At 39.6% G+C, this 20,700-nt stretch overlaps 1 protein-coding gene across 4 annotated transcripts in view; it reads left to right on the top strand.

Annotated features, from left to right (window-relative positions):
• Positions 1-445: 445 nt before the first annotated feature.
• Positions 446-20,700, top strand: part of NCOA5 (nuclear receptor coactivator 5) — a 28,781-nt gene continuing 8,526 nt past the window's right edge. Inside the window, exons 1-3 of one of the 4 annotated variants that reach the window (XM_074347355.1) lie at positions 447-604; positions 11,464-11,530; positions 20,164-20,490. In XM_074347355.1, coding sequence (XP_074203456.1) covers positions 11,493-11,530; positions 20,164-20,490 — 365 coding nt within the window. In that variant the 5' untranslated portion in view covers positions 447-604; positions 11,464-11,492. Of the gene's footprint in view, positions 605-11,463; positions 11,531-16,245; positions 16,311-20,163; positions 20,491-20,700 lie in introns of those variants that run through there. The other 3 variants (XM_074347353.1, XM_074347354.1, XM_045519323.2) reach the window with 3 other exon arrangements.

Raw genomic sequence — 20,700 nt, 5'->3', positions numbered from 1 at the left:
TTGTCAGTGAAACTAATAGGATACACAGCCTATTTAAATGTAAATTTAAATAAAACCTTTTCTCTACCTCTCTGCTCTCTTTGTTCCTTGTGATCCAGAGGTTACAGGAACATACATACTAATCTCCAATACACACATCTACAGTTGGAGTTTTATGCAAGACGAAATCAAAGTATTTTAAGATTTAAATGATCTATTACTACAGTTAAAGAGGAAAGAAGGTACTCTGAAAATCAGAAGAAAGACGAAGCCCTTCAGGGTGGAAAAGACCTGGCCTGGGACCCATCCTCGGTCGAGATACGGTTACTAGGCAACCCCTCGCGTTCTCAACCGCCGCTCAAGCCACAACCCCGCCCTCGTTGCTAAGGAGATCGACGCCCCAACTCAGTCCTGCCGCAAACCCTCGCGCTCTTGCGACATTGCCGCGCCTGCCGCTGCGTGCGCGCCCTCTGCCCCCACTCTCCGCCCCGGCCGCCATTGCCTCGTGCCCGCGCCGGTCGGTTGGTGGCGCCTTTGTCCTACGGTGGGCAGGTGGGCTGAGGCGGAGGCGGCAGCGGCGGGCCTGAGGGGAAGGAGCGGCCGGGAGCCCGCCGCGCTGGTAGCGGTGAGTGCCAGGAAACGGTGGCCGTCCGCCGAGGCGTGGGGTTGACGGGCAGGCGGTTGAGGGGGGCCAGGGCCGGATGGGGAGGCTGAGGCGGGAGGGCCCGCTCGACGCGCGGCCGCGGCCTCGGCTCCTCTCCGGGCGCGCGCAGGGCTGCGCATGCCCTGTGCGGGGCGCGGCCTTCTCTGGCTCCGGTCCGGCGCAGGCCTGGCCAGCCGGGGCTGCCAGTGGTGGACCCGGGGTTTGCGGCGCCGCACCGCCGCCGCCCATCTGTGCGCGACCCGCCGAAAATAGTCCTCCAGGCTCTTCTGTAGGCTAGGGCTGCACATCTCGCGCCCCCTTCTCGAAATGTGAAGTCACTCGCTTGCGGGGCCTCAGCGACTTGCTGGCGCAGTCGGGATTCGAACCCGGGCCGAGGAGGCCGGCCTCACCCGGCGTTCTCCTGGGCGCGCGGCCCAGGGCGGCGAACCGAGCGCGCCGTCCCCAATCGTTGCCGCCTCGCGGCCCCATGACAGCGTTCTCGAGGCGTCTCGTTGTTAGGTGACACCCCTATCCATTTTATAACGCGGACCCGGGCCCAGGAAACGGGGAAAGAAACAGCCCGAGGTTACCCCGGCAACTAGCAACAGAGCCCGCGCCTCGACCTGCTGGCTCTCCCCGGACCCCGAGCACTTTCCGCACCCGGACAGCGCGCCGGGGGGCTTTTGTTAAGACGGCGTTTCCCCAGTTTCAGCTTCTCGCGTTGCACTTTTATGTTCGTGTCCCCATCTGTACTGCTATTTATTTATCAAATGTTATTTTCTTTCCTCTGACTCTTTTTTTTTCCTCCTTCTTAAATACATTTGTTTAAGGTGGAAACGTAAACCACAACCCGCATAATGGAAAGCCATTTATTTTTCTAATGCTCGTAAAAAAAAAATAAACACTTGTCTATCAAAATAAACAGTGTGTCCTTGTTCCTCCTGAAATTATTCTGCGTTCCACGCTTTGGGAAACGCTGCCCTAGGAGTCTTATGGGGTTAATTGTGGACCTCCCGCCTTTAGCTCTTCACAGAATTTTTCCCTGAGACTTAGCGGATTCCATGAAATGTCCCAGGGTCGTCGGGGATAATAATATTATAAAGCTTTCTCGTTGTAAACTGCTCTCTTTATTGACTTAACGAATGATAGTCCCAGAGAACTTCAGGAACTGTGCGCTCAAGGGCACCGGGTGTGCCTCCTCAATTTTCTTGTAACATTGTGATGTATTAGCTACCTGACAGTTCAAAAAAAGAAAAAAAAAAGTTTCTGCAAACGCCGATGGAGCAGTTTGGGTTTTTGACAACTCTAAATTTAATGTTTTCGGTATGAGTCAGTTTGGGTGTGAAAACTAACTTTCTCATGTTGACTTTTCCAAAACAATAAAGTCCAAGCTTTGCGTTGTATTGGCGATCACTTGGCTACAGGTTAACGTCAGTTTCTTCTTTCGTTCTGGTTGCACTGCCTTTCTGTTAGCTCATCTGACACTCTCCAGATACTTCTTTGAAACTTCTGACACAGTCTTATAATCTAAAACATAGGAACAGTGATTTTCCTTGTAGAATGTGCTGGAGAAACAGTATTGCAAGGCCCAGTAGAAGGAATTTTTCTAGGTGCAGGTTGTTCAATGTCGCGCGAACACCACACTTTGAAGTAGGCATTGACAAATTAACTCATTCATTAGTTAACAGTCTATTCTATTTGTAGTCTATCCATAAGCTCTGTTTTTGTGTGTGAGAGAGCAGATTTTCTTTAACTCATTGAAGGAAAAGTCAGCTTAAGCCATTCAAGGGTTTTTTTCCTCAAAGGCTGTGTTAAAAATCCATACTCTTTGGGGTTACTTTGTATGAGCACAGTATAGAACTTACATAAGGCTAAGGTGATTTTCTTCACATTTCTAACACAATCCTATGCGGAGAAGAAATGAGAGTTTTATTTTACTGTAGTCAGTTTTAGAACTTCAGCAAATGGAGCCTCATCTACTAGTGCTCAAAAGCTAGGAATAAACATCTTTCGGGAAGGCTTTAGAAGTCTGACAAGAAAGAGCACCTGATGGTTTGAAACTTCATTTTAAATAACTATTGCAAGCATTCCATCTCTATGGCCTGCAGATGGCAGTGCCTTTGTACAACCTTATTATTAATTGCAAATTGTTGGAATTCAGTTGTGCTTTTAAGAATGGGAAAACCTTTGAAGGAAATATATTTGATATTTTATTCCCTTCTGTTTATATTTTTTCTTTGTTTTTTGGCTCTCCACATAAGAAATGAAACATCTATTCCTAAACTCCATTATTCTTGGTGGTAATGATAACATACAACCAGCAGTGCATTTGGTACACAAAACAGGTTTACAAATAGCAACTCACTTTCTCCTAACAATCATCTTGTGAAGTTTGTCGGTATCTTTTTTGCACATGAGTAAACAATGGCTCAGAAAGGCTGGATTTCTTGCCCAAATCACATATTTAGTATATTCAAGATATTACTGAAAACAAAAGGATTTTGTGGTCAAGCAAAATTGGGAAATACTGAGGTAAAGCAGTATCTTTTCTCCAGAACTTCTCAGAGGCTTTAACATGTGCAAATGTAGATGTCCAAGAGAGGAAGGTATTGTGATACTTTTCTTTTTCTTTCCTCCCTTGAATATCTTGAAGTAGTAGTGTTTCCCAAAAGTGAGTACTCTTTCTGCTACTTTCAGTTTCCTCTCCATACCTTGAGGTTAACTAATGATTACCACGTGCCTTTAAGACAAGTACTTTTAAATCTCCATCAGCTTTCTTATGCCAAAGGATTTGTCCTGTGAACAGCATACACATTTGTCTAGACTGTTGAGCTTAGGCAGAGTTGAAGTAAACTATCAGGAAGTTAAAAGGGCAGTGACACCAACAGAAAATTGTCCTCTATGTTATTCTCATTAATGAGATGCATTAATGAAAGGATCAGGGTAAGGCCACTGTCTGAAGCAGCAACACATTAGGGAAATATGAAGTATTCTGACAGCTAAATATATAATACCAGCATGCCTGCTGCTTTTTAAATGGTGGTTTTATTACCAGCAGACATGAATATTTATAGGGATGGTCATTTTCATTCTTTATCCTATCACTAAAAAAATAAGAGATAATAGGTCAACTGGACTAATAACTTTTATGGTAAGAAAATAATTACCTTCAAAGAATCAGAACTCTTCTAGACCGTAAAGCTCTTTTCCATTTATTTTATATTTAGAACAACATTATTGTTGGCCTATGTAAAGATTAACAACTCTAGACAAGGATCAGGGCAACCTGAGTTGCAATTGTGAACCGTTATAAAGTGGAGTGTCTCTAAAAAATATCTTGAGGTAACTTTAGTTCTGTAAAATATTTTGAGTGGTCCCCTGATTTGGATTTGGAATGATTAAATACTGAAGGTTAGGTTGATCCTGTAGCTAGTGGGCAAGCTTTGAAGAAATTTGTGGTATAGGTAACTTGGTTTTAAGTGAGTATACTTAATTATGCAGTTGGAGATTGAGATAATAATAACAGGTATTTAGGGTCAGAGATGATACAAGATATTTATTTTTAATCTCTTCAGAAATTATTTTTAATATCCAAAAGAAAAAATTAGAAAAAACATGATTTTCATTCGGTTTTAAAACTTAGGATTATAAGCATATAACTGAACTTTTTGCAGCATTTGGGAAACTTAAATTAGAATAGTATCAGAGTCACTAGAATAGCTTGTTGGAAATACAGATCCTTGGATGCAGCTCCCCACCCCAACTCCCAACTGATCGGTCTCTGAAGGTGGGAGCCAGGGAATCTGCCTTTCAGAAGCCACCCTGTGGTTTTTATGTACATTAAAGTTTTGAGAACTCTTGATTTAGGGCTTTAGTAAATGAGTTTTCACTGGAAATGGAAGATTGAAGCACATTCTAGTACTAATTTATTTATATACTAATTAGTGTATTACTAATGGGAATTGACAGCTCTGGTTTATGGTTGGATTTACATTAATGGATTTGTTTTAAGCAAGACCTTAATTTTAACTGTAAAATGTTTTTTAGCTTCATAATTTGAACTAGAAGTAATAGGAATAGTTAGAATGTCTGTGGTTTTCAATATTTTAATTCCTTCCATTCATATCAGTCAGATGCTTTCACCTTAAGAAGAAAGCAGACCTACCAAGATTTTGTGGTCTACTTAGTGACTAGGTTTGCTCCACTTCACTTGTAGTGGTGTGAATATGAAGTTATATGTATGTGTGGCCATTTTTCTTTTTTTGTAAAGAGTTGCGTCTAGATAAAAAAGCAAACGCCTCAGAAGTTATAGCCCCTGCCAGCAAAACAATACTGACAGCTCTAGTTTGTGAAATTTAGAGAGAACTTTAGTGGGTAGTTTGCCGTTATTAACCAAAGAAGAGGATAACATGCTATTAAAAAGTGGCAAGCACAGTGGTTAATATTTTTCCTGCCAGTTTATAACTACATAATTGGAAAAAGAAACTTAAATTTTCAGGGTATTTTTTAAATGAGCAGATGAAATTGAAGGGAAGTAGTGGACTGCACACTCCTCCTTGTGGGAGCAAGGAGCACTAACCTTATACTCAGATATTATTATTATTATTATTATTATTATTATTATTATTATTATTATTATTATTATTATTACTACTACTACTACTACTACTACTACTACTACTACTACTACTACCACCTTTAGCATGGTAGAAACTTTGGTTGATGATCCCATTTCCTTTGGAGGTTTCTGTGTGATTATACTTTCTATACTGTTTTCAGGGATTGTATTTTTACAGATTTTAGCCATTGTTTTGACATGTTCTTTGTAACAGTTTATATTTGTGAGTTATTTCTCCTTGAACACAGGAGTTTAAAGGGGCTTCTAAATGAAAGATCTAAGTACATGTTATGTATAAGCTAAAGAGGTAAATAGATAATGGTAGTTCCCAAATGCCTGCCAAGGATCACCTGAGAAACTTGTTAAAATATAGATTCCTAGGCTTAATCCTTAGATTCTAAAAGTTTGAGATGGGATCTGAAAATCTTAGGTAATGCTGATGTATCTTATTAAAGAAATGCAATGTAGAAACTGAAAAAAATATATATAGGGGTAATAAGGAGTTGTTTAATGGATATAAGAGAGTTAGTTTTGCAAGATGAAAAAGTTCTGGAGACCTGTTGCACAACAGTGTGACTATAGATAGCACTACTGAATTGTATGCTAAAAAATGGTTAATATGATAAATGTATGTTATGTGTTTTTTATCACAATTAGATTTTAAGAAAGTAGAAAAAATTATGGAAGGGTGATTTGTTTATTTCTTCCTGATCAATGGATTGTTGGCTATTAAATAGTGACACTTCTGGCCGTAAGTTCATTTTCTATTCCTTTATTGAAGGTAAAATCATAACCTTTTAAATATTGTTCTCCCACCTATTCCCTACAGTGTCAAACCAATGATCCTTGAACATTATTATTATGGGCAGTATTTTGAATGTCTTAGATTTAAATACTCCTCCCTTCCCTCATTTTTTGGATAATACACATACAGGAAGCCTTCATAAATTTGACTTCACTGAAACTCTATATATGGTAGTTCAGTTCATAGCCTCTTAATAGGTCCTCTTGCCACCAATTTCTTCCTTTTTTATAGCAGTTTTTTATCTAGTTCACTCTGGCTTGCATCTGTAATTCCTCTCTTTCCTCCTCCTGTTCTCCCATTCCCTGCATTAAACTTCCTATAGTATTTCTAACTTATTATGTCCTTCACACCATTCCTTTCCCTTTGCATATGCTTGAATGACTTCTCTCTTTCTGGTAAACTTCTTCTCATCCTTCAAGACTCAGTTTAAATGTCACTTTTAGGCCTTCCCCACCTCTGCCACCTCTCCCCTGTCCCCTATTCTTCCTAGTCTTCTCTCTGCCCTGCTCCTCTTCCCTACAGCATACATACACAGTTATCTGTGCCATAATCCCACTTGAAATTGTATTGTGATTCTCTATGTGCATGTGCCTCTCTCTTATAAACAGTGAGCTCTTTTAAGACAGAGACTTTAGCCTTGTTATTTTCTTACGTCCAAGACTTAGTGCAGAGTATGACACATAGTAGATACAGAACCATTTGTTATACTGATTATAAACTGTAATTTTCAAGTTCATTAATTTAGTTCTCTACAGATCCCGACTTGTACATCAAGTGACTTGACCCCACCCCCTACCCCCAGAATAGGACTGGAACTCAGATTTGCTGATCCCAGCCAAGTGTTCTTTCCTCAAAAGAAGTAAAATGGGACAGAAGTTAAATGTTGATGGAGAATTTTTGTCCAAGTTGTTGAAGCAAATAGATTGTCAGTAGCAAAAGCTAGAAACGTTTGAGGTGATAGAAATTGAAGTGGTAACTGAGTAAGTAGGTCCTACCCTGTTGAGTGGGGCACTTAAACATTGGAGTGACCAGCATAGACTGGGCCTTTTCTAGGTTTCATCAGCATTTAATCAGAGAGTCCTTTAAAAAGTGTTCAAAATGGAAATCAGTTTTTTGCACTCCCTGCCAGAGGCATGTTTAAGCACTTTGGTGCCAGACAGACCTGGTTTTGAGTTCTAGCTCTGCCTCCTGATCATCTGGTAACCTCAGATAAGTCACTTAATTCCTCTAAACTTCAATTTCCTCATTTGTAAAATGGAGATCATAATAGTACTTAACTCCAAGAGTGGTAGAAAGAATTACATGAAATAATGCACATAATGTTTTTAGTACAGGCTCTGGGACAGAGTAGGCGTTCTGTAAATATAAGTTATCATTGTGTCCCCCATTCCTATTCCCAAGAATAATATTCTAATACATTTAAAGACAGAATAATTATTTTAATTAGAAATGGAGGAGATAATCAAATGTGACAGAATGCATAGTTTTCAAAGTGAGCTTGTAGGATTGATTTAGAAACAGAAACTAACACAACATTGTAAATTGACTGTACTTCATTATAAAATAAAATTTAAAAATATCAAACAGAGCATTCTTGTTTCCCTGACTCGTTACAGTGGAACTCGTTATAATATCCCTGGTGTTAAAATAATACCGTTAAAGTCATCTTCATAAATAAAATTTAAATGGGAAGTCCCTTCCCTTCCCAGTTTTGAGAGTTTAATGTGTGATGTCCACTGTCTTGTCAGTGTGGTTTTCCCAGTAGCATTATCATTATCATCGTGCATTTCCAATTTAATAATTACTGATTGTTAGTTGGTTTTCAACTAGGCCTTTTAGCAAGCTTTATTTCATTTGTAATCACTTACTGAAATTGTATAGGCTTCTGGATCCTTTCAACAGCCATGGTGGTACTGTCGAATGTGGTTCATACTACACTCATTTAGAATAGTCCACTGTTTTCCATTGCAGTAGCCTGTGTAGTGTAAAAATTGGTTTCAAGGTGAAAAGAATTGGTTTACGGTGTACAATTTAAAAATAGAGCAAAGCAGTTCATGATACTATGAATGAAACATGCATTTTTGTTTATAACATTATCCAGGGACCATTGTGTGAACCCTGTCTGGCATATTACTCTAAAATAAAATTGTAGATTAGACATTGTGTCTCCTTTGGGAGTTTTTTACCCCGTTCTTTTGTGATTTAAAAGCACTCTGCCACTTCCTGTATAACATGTTTTCTGGATTTTCCCTTGTTTTTTTTTTAAATGTAAATCCCTTCAGTTAGTGCTATTTTTCTTGTCTAAAAATTCTTACCTGAGAAGTGCTTTTAACTGTTTTCTCCACTTGGAAATTATAGATATTCAGGCCATGGTAAAGTACTTAGTGGTGATGATGATTTTGAATGGCATTCATGTTGCTAATGTAATTGACAAAGTATAGAACTCCCAACCAAGCTAAGGTGGAAGAGACACTAAGAGCCTGACTTGACCAGGGTAGAATACAGCAGGAAGAGAAAGAAGCACCATTTCTTCCCTTTTCTATGCAGAGGAGGCATTCCACCTCTCCTTGGAGACTCCTAAGTTGCCACTGCCCTCTTGTTGATTAAATTCTCTCCAATTTTAGCTCCCACCTAATGTCCAGAAAGTTCCCCAAATGGTCTTTTCGTCTGTTTTTTCCTTCTCCTTTACATTAACATCATTTCTGTTTCCTTGGTGTAAATTATGTATCTCTGTGAGGATTTAGGAAGAAAAATAATCTGATTCAACTAATTAATACAAAAGCCCCTTTTACCAGTCCCAGTATTTGCATTTCGAAGAGAAATTTCTTCAAATGAACCTCCAACCTCCAATTTATGAGTTTTCAAATTATATGATAGTTCATTGAGATGGGGCAAGGTTTTTTATTTTCCTGATTCTTTAAGTCTTCGCTGTACCATGATCAGTTACCTGAGGTTATTTGTACTTTTGGTATCTTCTCTGTTCTTCCCATATTTCTGAACTCATAGGTTTTCTAAAAATTCTGTTTGCTTGTATTTTAGGATTTTTTGTGTATAGGAATTGGTGGTGATGATAGTTTTTCATAACTCTCCCTGAAAAGCCATCCACCCCTTTCCTAACTGAGCAGTCTTCTTAGATTGGCAGTGAAACTATCAGAGTTTCCCAGGTCTTATTTTCTCCATATCTGACTCAAAGTAGATATTTAAGTAGGAATGGATAAACAAACATTTGACTTACTACACTAGAAGTTTGCTAAACCCCCAAAATAAGAAACCAGTCTGAGAGTTCTTTTTTGCAGACAAAGCATAAGCCACATCATTCAAATATGATTGCTTTGGACTACTTCATGGATAGTAGGAGGCAAATTATAATCAGAATGGCTTAAAGATATAATCTTGAATTTTTAAGTAATCTTTCAAATGATTGCAGGAAAAACTCACCATGTCAAAGGAAAATATTTATCTCCTTCAGTCCACCTGGAACCAGTTTTGCCCCAAAGGTGCATAGTACATGACTGCTTTGGTCTCCCCAGTCCTACCTATATGTAGGCACTCACAGAATTGACTATAATTATACTGTATAATAGTCCTTTTTATATTATGAGGGCAAATTGTATAAATTTAAAAATACCAATTAAAGTAGTACCATATGTTCCATACTCTAAATGTTTACCAGGTCAAGTCAATGTTAGGTGAGTTTTCTTTATTCACAGGACCATTTAATAATACATAGAATCCTTCTGGAAAATATGGTACTTATTTAAAAGAAATCTGCACTCACTACCACCACTGCCCCTGTATTCCAGAGGTACTTTGAAAACTACTTAAATAATCAAAGACATTACATTTCTCTCTTGAATCATGGTCACCGTATATTAGAAAGCAGTACAAAGTAAGTGAGCAGACTAGGTCAGTAGGCCCTTCTTCTAAACTTGAACTGGTATTCTTCACAGTTATGTATAAAAGAACTAGATAGTCATCATAAGGCCTGTCATTATGTAATATGTAATTCAGGCCTTAGTGAACTTTAAGGGTTGTAAACGGTGATGTGCAGTGCCAAAGCCACGATCAAATATTACTGGCCAAGTCCTATAGAACATGTTTCCTGATTCTTTAAAAATAGATTATAGCTTGTGTCTGCTCAATTCAAAAAGCAAGCGACAATTTAGGTAGAATATACTTCTCTATTTAGGTATGTTACCTTCAGTTTTGTCAATAGCCATTCTCTTAAGGATAATAGACTTCTGACTTAAAATGAAATTGAAGATCATTCTCACTTAAAACAGGAACTCAAAAGTTGACAGCATAGCAGAGTAAAGTCTGTACCAGACCACTTAAGTTTTTTGGTATTACTGTGGTCTTTCATGTGACAGGACTCTGGTTAGAATTTTTCAAATACGTAATTACTATTTTGTGCTTAGTACCATTTAATGTCATTAGACGCACTATCGTTTGGGGAATAAAATTACATTGCAGCAGAAAGCAGTTTTATTCCTCCATTCACTAAAGTATGAAAACTTTAAGTCATATAAAAATTGTCAAGTGTTATCTTTGGGCATAAATCGGTACATTTCTTCAGATACGTCATCACTTCTTAGACGTAATATTTATTCACTTCAGTTTTTGCAAAGCAAGTTTGTTTTGTTTTTAGCAGGCAGGCTTTAACTACACAAATTGGCTTTCTGTAAGTTTGTATGTTTCCACTGTTCTCCTTTATCTAGTGGTCTAGGAGCCAGGCTTCTGTAATGAAAACTTATGAGGAGTGTTTTATTACCTAACGCTGCTATACCAAGTGCCACTGTTTATTCTTAGGTACTTACCTATGAGGGTTATAAATGTTAATATGTCATATACTTTGTTCAGAAAAAAATTAATCAATTTATTTCCTACATCTCATTTTGGAAGATTCTATCCAATGGAATGCAACACAAGGCAAACTAAAAGGAGACCTTGCTTCATAGATTATTGGAAGTTTTAAGATGATGGATTGCAGCCATTACTTCTTTGTGACCTAAAATGGAATTATTTGCCTTTACTCTTTTTTTTTAAACTCTCTTTCTCTCTTTCTCCTCCCCTCAAAAGAGAATCTGACAGCTGGCTCTTCAAGAGTTTAGAAGACAACCTTTTCCCCTTTTAGGTGTTAGGTTTAGGCTTGACGGAATGTTAAAGGATTGACATAATCACTTTTTTACAAATTATGTGTTAGCTAGAAAACTGAGGGACATTCCCTACCAAGCCATGACAATGTACTGCCATAACTTAATAAAAATTGCCCAAGTGACAGTGTGTCTGCTGAATGGATTTTCTTACACCATCTGGTTGTCACTGTAGTTTTTTTGGTTGTTGCTTTCATTTGAAATGTGCTGATGATCTTATTTTTATTCCGTAGCATTGAACAGATGGGTTGATTATTCTTTTCAGATATTAATAAGGCAGCGGAAAGAAGAAATATGAATACGGCTCCATCAAGACCCAGCCCCACACGAAGGTAAAGTACCCTGAAGCAGTGAGTTCCCTTGGGAGAGTTGGGCTCTGGGGAGTTAAGCCCAACTTCGTACATCAAGGGTCTTTTCTCCCCCCCCCAACAAATCAGAAACGCTCAAGCGAACAATAAGAACATGAGCCTTGTGTGAAGGGGCCTTGCTGCTTTTTTAAAACATACATCAGGAGATGCAGAGGAAGCTTTGTGTTTTCGGTGGCAAACCCAGCAAGTTCAGCTTGTGACATGAGTTGCAGGCGATTGGAAGAGGATAAACCTCTGTCTGTCCTCAGTTCACGTGGCAATGGGAGCCTCCACTGCAGGAGGAGTGCCCCAGGGTCGTTGGCGTGTGCCATGCTGCACTGCAGCAGGCAGCAGAGATTCGACTCTTCATTCCAAATGGCTGCTGGTCCAGATGTTAACCCAGGTTTACAGAAAGTGCTGCTTGAGAGATTGCTGCTATGCCTGTGCTGCCGATCCCGTTTGCTCTCATGCTTGGGTTACCTATTGAGGGGAAATAAAAAGGGCAAAAACACTCCACCTCTCAGAAGTCTCCCTTTTTCTTAGCTTTCCTGGAAATAAAAGGCATTTCCCCAAATATTCTTCCTTCCAGTATTTACAGAAGAGATGGTCCTGATGTTTACCCTTGAGATATGCATTAAATTGGCCCCTTCTCTCAAAGAGGAGCCTTATTAATGTTACCATTTACACCAAAGATGAGTGTATTGTATTCAACTGTCTGGCCCCATAAAGAGCATACAGGTGGATGCAGTGTGTGCAGTTTTGTGTGGAATGCAAACACATATTTCATATCTGGTATCTCTTCATGGCCCAAGCGGATACTCAGTATGGATTTTGCCTTTGCTCCTAAGTGAAATTGCCAGTTTTCCACAGTAAACTACATACCTAAACTATTTACCACCATAAACTGCATTTCCTGTGATGAACTGAACACTGTTGAGTATGATGACTCCTAGTCTGTACTGATAGCTCCACAGGTCACTGGGGATACACCCAATTATCTGAGCAGTTAGTTACACATAACATACAGCTATCCTGCTTTGGGAGAAAAACACCTGTATTCATTGTTACCTACTAATGGAAGAGAATGGCTGCTGTGTGTTTGGTGTATATGCCCCCACTTGGATATGACGGGTATTTTCTAAGCTACCAGAAACAGATTATACATATACATGTCTGTTCTGCAGAGTTCAGGCAGGGACAAAGTAACGCTGCTGATTTCAGTTGGATTCTTTGAGCACTCTGCCCACACAGAGGAGTTGAATCTGACACCATAACTAAAGCTACACTACAGCTGTTAGGTGGATGCCCTGGTCATTCATTGGTTTCACTGCAGAAGTGAGCATATACATTGGTATTCTGTTCATTCTAACACCATAAGGTATGCCTGCAGCTTGCAGGTAAATACAGTATTGATTGATTTTGTGTGTATGTGTGAATATCCTAAAGAATATAAACGAATCCTGTAGAACTTCAGCAGTTCCATACAGTGTCTGCTTCTGTTGTGCTGTATCTGACAGTGCTGCAGATGTTGGGCAGTCCCAACTGTGTTGTTCGTTATTCCAGTAAACATGGAATACAAGTACTAGGAGTTTGCATCTAATGTTCAGAAATATGGGGCTCCGTTAGAAGCTGTGGTTGCTAAATGGCTTGAAGGGAGATACGGTATATATCCAATTTCTAAGGAACCCTAATGTGTGTGTTTCTGAAGTAGGTCGCTTACCAGGAGTGTAGAATTAGTCACTATAAAGACACTGACTCCACTAGTAAAATCCTCCTGCTCTTTGTTGTCCCCATGATGCTTATGATCTCTGGATAATTTTGTCTGTGTGTTTCTGCAGGCAAAAAGAAAAAAAGGGCAGTGGGGCACATTACATAATACAGAGTAGTTCCCATTTGTGCTGTGGATTGAGAAGAATATTTTATATTATCCCATTAACGGTATACTTAACCAAATGCTTTTAACATTTCCAGTTGATTGTAGGTATTCAAGAAACATTGGCAATGTTGGGGAAATAACCAGCTCCCCTGGTTGGAATTCAATATAGCCATGCCAGGGCATTAAATTTAAAAGATTAGTTTCATCCTAACCTAAAATGCAGCTCTATAATTTCACCTGTAATGGAAGAAGTATCTTTATGGGTTTTTTTCTTTTTTTAATATCCCTGCCCATCCAAATTAAAACATACAAACAACATTAGAGGGGGCCTTTTAAAATGTTCTCCTTACCAAATATATAAATAAAAATATTTGTCACTTTTATATACCTTTTAATACATTACCTTCCTCAGAAATAAATTCTAAAATGAAGTTGTTGGGATGTGGATAGTGTAGTGGCTTCCTGCTTTATTTATGCTTTATTTACAATCAGTAGGAGGGACAGCTAGGCTAATTCAAATTCCATTAAGAATCACTCTTCCCCTTGATGTTGTATCCCTAACTGGATTCCTCAACATGTTATTAACCATGATGAAGTTCTATATAGTCATGCTTAATAAGGTTCAGGGAAAAGGAATGTTCATGTTTAGTAAAATCTGGTCTGAGCCCCATCTAAAATCTGAGCAAAGAGTCAGTTTTTTTTTTTTTTTTAATTTAAAGGTAAAAATTTAAAACCCTAATGCCAGACAAATAGAACATTGTTTTCAAAATAAAACACTAATATATTGACCATTGCCCTGATTGTGTATTATCTCTTAAGATGTACCAATAGCACAGAAGTAAAATACAGTAAGTAGACAAGGTGGGTGGTTAGCCTGGAAAGGGCTAATCATTTCTCTAAGGGTGAACACTGGATATCACTCTCTTTGGGTCTGTGCTTCCAGTCAAAGCCTTGAGATAATAACAAATGTACCAGTATGTTGACAAGAACCAAACTGTCTTCATTTGGCAACCTTAATCATTATATGTTCCCCCAGCCATAGGGGGATGCATTGTTCACAGGGAAAAAAAACACTATATAGCAAACATTTCCCTTAAGTTGCACCTCTGTGTCTTCAGTGTTGCTACTTTTAATACGAAAATTGTTTTTAAGCTTGCTGGCAGGACCTTTGTAACACCTTGTTTTGCTGGACTTTAACCTTGAGTATCAAAACACCTGGGTATCTTTGGGAGTTTTCGCAGGATTATCACCTCTTCAAATGTCTCTGTAAGCACAGTTCTGCTGGAATTGCTCTTTGTTCCGTAACATGCCTCCCTAATGACTCCAGCTATCAGAGTGTTGCTCTGACAATATTGGCCCAACCAAGCACAGCATTCTGCATCCGGGATCCCTGCTCTGGATCAAATTTCAGACTGAATTCTCATCATTTAACCACTGGACCACTTCATTGGACTTCTTTGTACTGTGTACTTACCATGCAAGTTGGCTAGCATTGGTGCTAGACAGCAGTCCTTACCTTCCTCGAAGACTGGACCATGATTCTAGTCGTACCTCAGTTCTCAGTTTCCGTCTTCAGCTCAACACTTTGGCAATCCAGGTCTTGAAACATACCCCTGTGCAGACCTGGCCTCCAAGTGAGACTATTTCTTGAACCCTCTTGCGTGATCTAAAGAAGAGCAAATAGAATTAACTTAATCTACATCAAGAACTCTGCAGAGCATTTTCCCTACGTAAACATGAAGGATATTAGGCCTGGTTCCTCTTCGGTGAAAGTCATCAAGAAAAGAAAAGAAATAATCTAACTGTAGGCAAGTTTCTTACATGGCCTGAGGTGATTTCTGCATGTCCACAGTGTTAATTCCTTTGATAACTGCTTGCTCTTGGTTATGAGACAGCGCTAGCTCAATGTGGGCCTTACAGTTAAAGATTCCAGGCTGTAATTCTGCACAAACACTTAAAGAAGAGCCGTCAATTCTCAGCAAGTGCCACCTCTCCCTACCAACAGAAAAATCCTCTTTGTGTTTGAGAAAATCATCAATGTGCTTCCTAGGAAGAAGCATGGGCACTTACAAAATTTGAATCTGTGAGGTGTGATATCTCATTGCACCCCGTGTCCTACCTGCACCTAATGGCAAAATTCCGCACAAGTCTTTCTGTTTCGAACAGTAGCATGGAGCCATCATGGTGGGGGATCATCACATTGCAGCCAGCTATTTAGATAATGATATTTGTGGACAGTGTCTGTGACTGAACAGAGGTATGAAGAGCTGATAAAGGATTTTTTTCCAGAAGCAAAAAAAGGCTGGCCTTCCAGGCAAAATATTCCAGTGAACAGAAAGAAAGGATATGTGGATAAAGAAAAGGACAGAGGCCTTCCTCCCTGACCTTCTGTACAGCCAAGGCCAAAGAACACCGTCCTGGGCCTGAGATCTCAGTCTCTAAGCCAAAGAGAAGCTCAGAGTCCATCAGTCTTCTAAGATAATCGTCTTATGAGTTCTTATTCTGTAAACTCTCCCCAGTGCTCTACACAGCCCTTTAGTGTCCAGGAAGAGAAGCAGTTCTGCCAGAACCACATCACTTGCCATCTGAGCCATGGTTTTTCCCTCCGCCCATCCCTCCTTACCTCTCAAATGTTTCCAAATGGTATGACTATATTTCTTTCATGGCAAAGAACATGTGGCTTTTTTCTCCCTTGCTGAATAGATGAGGAATTTGCAACAGAATTTTAGTGCTGTTTGTCAACTGCCTTCAGTTTGTGGACTCTGGTGTTGAAATGCATTTAACTACTGTTCAGTTTCTTTTTAGCCTCTAGTGACCTGATGCCCTGGTACCTGAGGGTACAATGCATTGGTTTCCAGTTAAACACCTCTGGTGCCATGGGATGATATGGTAAATTTTATTCTCCAGAAACTTATTTTCTAACCCACTTGTTATCAGAAGTCAGGCATCTCATTCAGCAGGCTTCATCTTTGGGGCACTTTGAATCCTGCACATTGTACCACCCTTTTGTTAGCTGGATCTTGTTTTGAGATAAGTGTTGGGGCCAGCAGCAGGAGCTCTTTTGTTCTGGGGAGGTCTTTGGGTTCTGAAGTGACCCTAAAAGGGGTTTTGTTTTGTTTTTGTCTCCAGAAGAACAGCAGTCTGTTACACTGCTCATCTTTTGGAGAAAGGAAAAAAACTTTGCCTTTTCATTTTAGAGAATTATTATTCTCTCTGTCCCTGCTTCTATACTTCTTTGGTTCTTCTTCCCCTTCTTCTACATTTTTACCTAGAAGGCAATTGAGGAGGAATTTGTAATTTTGTTGCACACAGACTTGAGATTCATTGAGGGGAAGGGAGTGCTTGCCTTCTCAAACTGGAAGCATGAACCCAGATTTTGGGAATCTAGGGCAATTATGGTCAACCTTCAGGGGTAGACTCTTGATGAATGAGTAAGGTATTTCAGTAGATTCAAAAGAGTGAGAACCAAATATGGCATTTATAATTATCCTAAGACTGTGCATAACATGCTGTGATACGGTGTTCTTATCTGTGTCCCCACCCCCAGTGTCACCAGCCCAAGGCTTTGTGTGTGGTCTTTGGTCTATAAAGTTCATGATCTCTCTCAGCTTTGATTGGCAAGAACACTTGAAATCTGATTCCACCTCTAATGACTATTTCTAACTGTTCCCCAAGGCAGGTTTATCTACTGATCATTAATCCAAAAATACTTTACAGTTGTCCCTTCCCATTGGATTCTGGGCATTTGACCACATTTTACATTGTATCAGATGTTACATATGTTAGAAGGATTATATGACTTAATAAGTAAAAGTGAAGTAAGAATCCTGGTTAGTCTGTAGTTTATTCTAATAGGAAGAATGTTTAGCTGTCCTCATTTAAATTCCCTGATCTCCCATATGTTTGCTTCCGCAAATCAGGAGTACTTGTGAGCCTTAAATATATGACAAGAACTTTTCATAGAAGCAGAGTTGGCATTTAAATTGTTTTTGCTGTGACCATGTGGATGATATGAAATTGAGGTTTTCTTCCAAGCTGAGAGCATCATGATGAATGTTTGTATGTGTAGTCATGGTAGGTGACAAAAGTATAAACAGAGCATGATGCCTGCTCTTGAGAGGCTTACAGTTCAGTTGAATAATTCAATTTATTAAACATTTACCTAACTATGCTGTGTCCTATGGATACAAAGCCTTCAAGAGTGCTTACTGTTTGGTAGGAAAGCTTTGTAAACACATAACTATAGAACGTTGTGACAAGTCCAATAATAGAAGTATGTGCAGGAGCAAGATTCATTTAACATATTCATGGAGCATCTGCTGCATGGTCAACAATATAAACCTACATAGTGGCTTTTTAGTAGAGAGTCAAACTGACAGTCCTCACGAACCTGCAGACTAGTAGGGCAGACAGAGATTAAGCAAGTAAATTGATATGTGATGTCAAATTGTGATAAATGGCATGAGTAAAAACAAAGTTCTGTGAGAGAATGTGGTCAGGATGTAGGGATAGAAGATAAACTTTTAGACTAACAGAATCAGAGAGTGAGGAATACTTAAGCCTGAGCCTTGGAAAAGAGTATGGATTCATTCTTGCCGCTCCATTAGAGGCATTAGGAAAAACCTTGACTAGTTATAACAAAGGCCAGTTTTGTAAGAAAGTGGTGAACTAGGGAGAGAGTGAAACAAGGTTGGAGAAGACAGGAGCCAAGACTGTACAACCTTACTAGCTTTAGTAGAGATTTGGGGCTGAATTCTAAATGCTGGGGGAAACTAGTGAAGGGTTTTACATAAGGTTTTACAAAAGATCACTCGAGTAATCTTAAGTAATATTAGAAAAAAGGTAAGAGCAGAAATGGGAAGACTACTTTAGAAGGCTCTTCTTGTGCTTTGGGGGAGAGATGATTATGGGTTGATCTTCCAGTGGTACCAACGGAGGTAAAGAAACATGGGAGAATGGATATCAATTTCAGAGAAAGCATGAGCAGAATTGGAAGTGTGATTGGGAGAGGGTGGGGCTTTAAGGAAAGGATGACATCCAGTTTCCTGGCTTGAGCAACTGAGTAGATGGATGTGCCATTTACTGAGATGGAAAGGACTGGAGGAGGAGTATAATTGTTGGGGAAGATCAAGAGTTCAGGGCAGGTTTATGGAGGAGGTAACCCTTAAAGTGGGTCAAACAAGAAGATGTCATAAAAAGGTAAACCAGATCAAGATGAATAATAGAAATAGTAAGTGTTTACTAGTTGAGCCGGAGGAGAGATCAGCAGTTACTAGAGAGATCAGAGATTTCTTGAAAGACGTGGGACATGAACTTGCCTTTGAGGATTGGGTGATACTTGAACTAATGCAGGAAAAAACATTCCTCATTGAAAAACCATATGATAAGACAGAGATGTCATGTGAGTTAAGGCATAAGAACAGCTTAAGTAGAACTGAGGAGGCTGAGTCAGGAAATGGGGGAGAGAGAATAGTTGGAAAGGGACCGGATTTGTTAGGGAGGGGTGCCCAGAAGCATGATAGCCAAGCTGCAGTTGGTAACAGGTGGAAATTCAGATAGTTAATCTTGCATTTATGTGCTGAATGAATTGAAATCTGGAAGATTGGTTTTTGGTTTTGTTAATGGACACTCTTGGTGCCAGCATAGAAGTAAGAGTTTGATTGACACAACGTTGTAAACTGACTATAAAAAAATTAAATTAAAATTCAATTTAAAAAAAAAGAAGTAAAGGTTTGGATTGAACTTATGAATCCAGTGAGAATGGACAGAAATAATGAACAAGGTTCAAATGGCCTAATGGAGATAGGGAAGAAGAATCGAAGTTAACTTACTGAGAACTTAAACCTTGGTAACTGGGAAGATGATTTTTGGCAGAAGTGAAAAAGTCGGACCGGGCCTGAGTGGGTTGCATAAGAAGTTTAATTTTAGATATGTTGGGGATGAGTTTCTAGGGGAGTGGAATGTCTCATGGATACTAAATCAGAGCCGGCCAAATATACCTGTGACTTCAAACACTGTTGTTTTTTAAAAAACAAAACTAAACACTTTGGCAAAAATGAACCAGGTTCTATGTAAACCTCAGACTGAAAGAGACCACTCACTACTCAGTAACTATGTTGAGAAGACAGAGAAACTGGATGTTCTTATACTTGACTGTATGTATCTTACTGTACTTCTCTTTCTTTTTTCCCTCAATTTGATGAATCCTGCTAGATGTTTTAAGTGAAGTTTTCTGTACTTTAAGGACAACTCTTTTGAGCACCGTTACTTGGTATGAGATTGTGCCATTTGCTATTTTTCTTCATGAGTCTTGCCCCTTACTATGAGCACCCAATTCATCCCCTGTTTTAAAGCCTCTTTCAAACAAGTCTGGTGGGAAGAAATAGGTTCTAGGGGAAGATACTTTAACTTTGAAAGCCTATTGAGATAGAGATGAGAGTTTGACATGCTTGCAGAATACTGAATTACTCCTGAAGCCTGGTAAATCCTACAACCCCAATCAAAACCTTTGGCTCTGGATCGTAAAGCCTTCCTTGCCCTAATCTTTTGAGATTGTAGAACCTACTAGTCTATTTGCTGACCAGATGGATGACTGTCCTTAACATTTCAATCATGTTCTCACTGTTTGACTGCCATGTTTTAGAGAAAAGTGCTTGGAGGGTGGGGGCTTCCTCCAATATAGAGCTGATGGATTGGCTTATTCAGTTTCTTTGTCTTAGCATCTTCTTGCTACCTCCCACAGAGATCCATATGGCTTTGGAGACAGTCGAGATACAAGACGTGATCGATCCCCAATTCGAGGAAGTCCGAGGAGAGAGCCCAGAGATGGCAGAAATGGCCGGGATGCCCGGGATAGTAGAGACATGCGAGACCCCCGAGATTTGCGGGACCACAGAGATAGCAGAGACATTCGGGATCACAGAGACAGCAGAAGTATGCGTGATGCTCGGGACATGAGGGATCTTAGAGACTTTCGTGACCTAAGAGACTCAAGGGATTTTCGAGATCACCGGGACCCCATGTACGACAGATACAGAGAGATGAGAGACTCCCGAGATCCCATGTACAGGTACATATACAGTTATTCTGCTTGGTTTCTGTTTTAAGTCTTTTTTATGTGTGTTCTGCTGAACTGATTGAAAGCTCTATACAACAGTGACTTTATCAGCCCTATTATTTCCAGTGTCTATCAAGTGATGGATGTGGTGCTCGATAAATAATTGCTGAATATATGAATTAATGATGAATTATGCTTAGTGAATGAATCTAGATCTTACCC

Source organism: Camelus bactrianus, chromosome 19 (genome assembly GCF_048773025.1).
Source record: "Camelus bactrianus isolate YW-2024 breed Bactrian camel chromosome 19, ASM4877302v1, whole genome shotgun sequence".
Classification (NCBI taxonomy): domain Eukaryota; kingdom Metazoa; phylum Chordata; class Mammalia; order Artiodactyla; family Camelidae; genus Camelus; species Camelus bactrianus.
The sequence above is the reverse complement of the archived record's forward strand: the minus strand, read 5'-3'. Positions and strand labels throughout refer to the sequence as shown.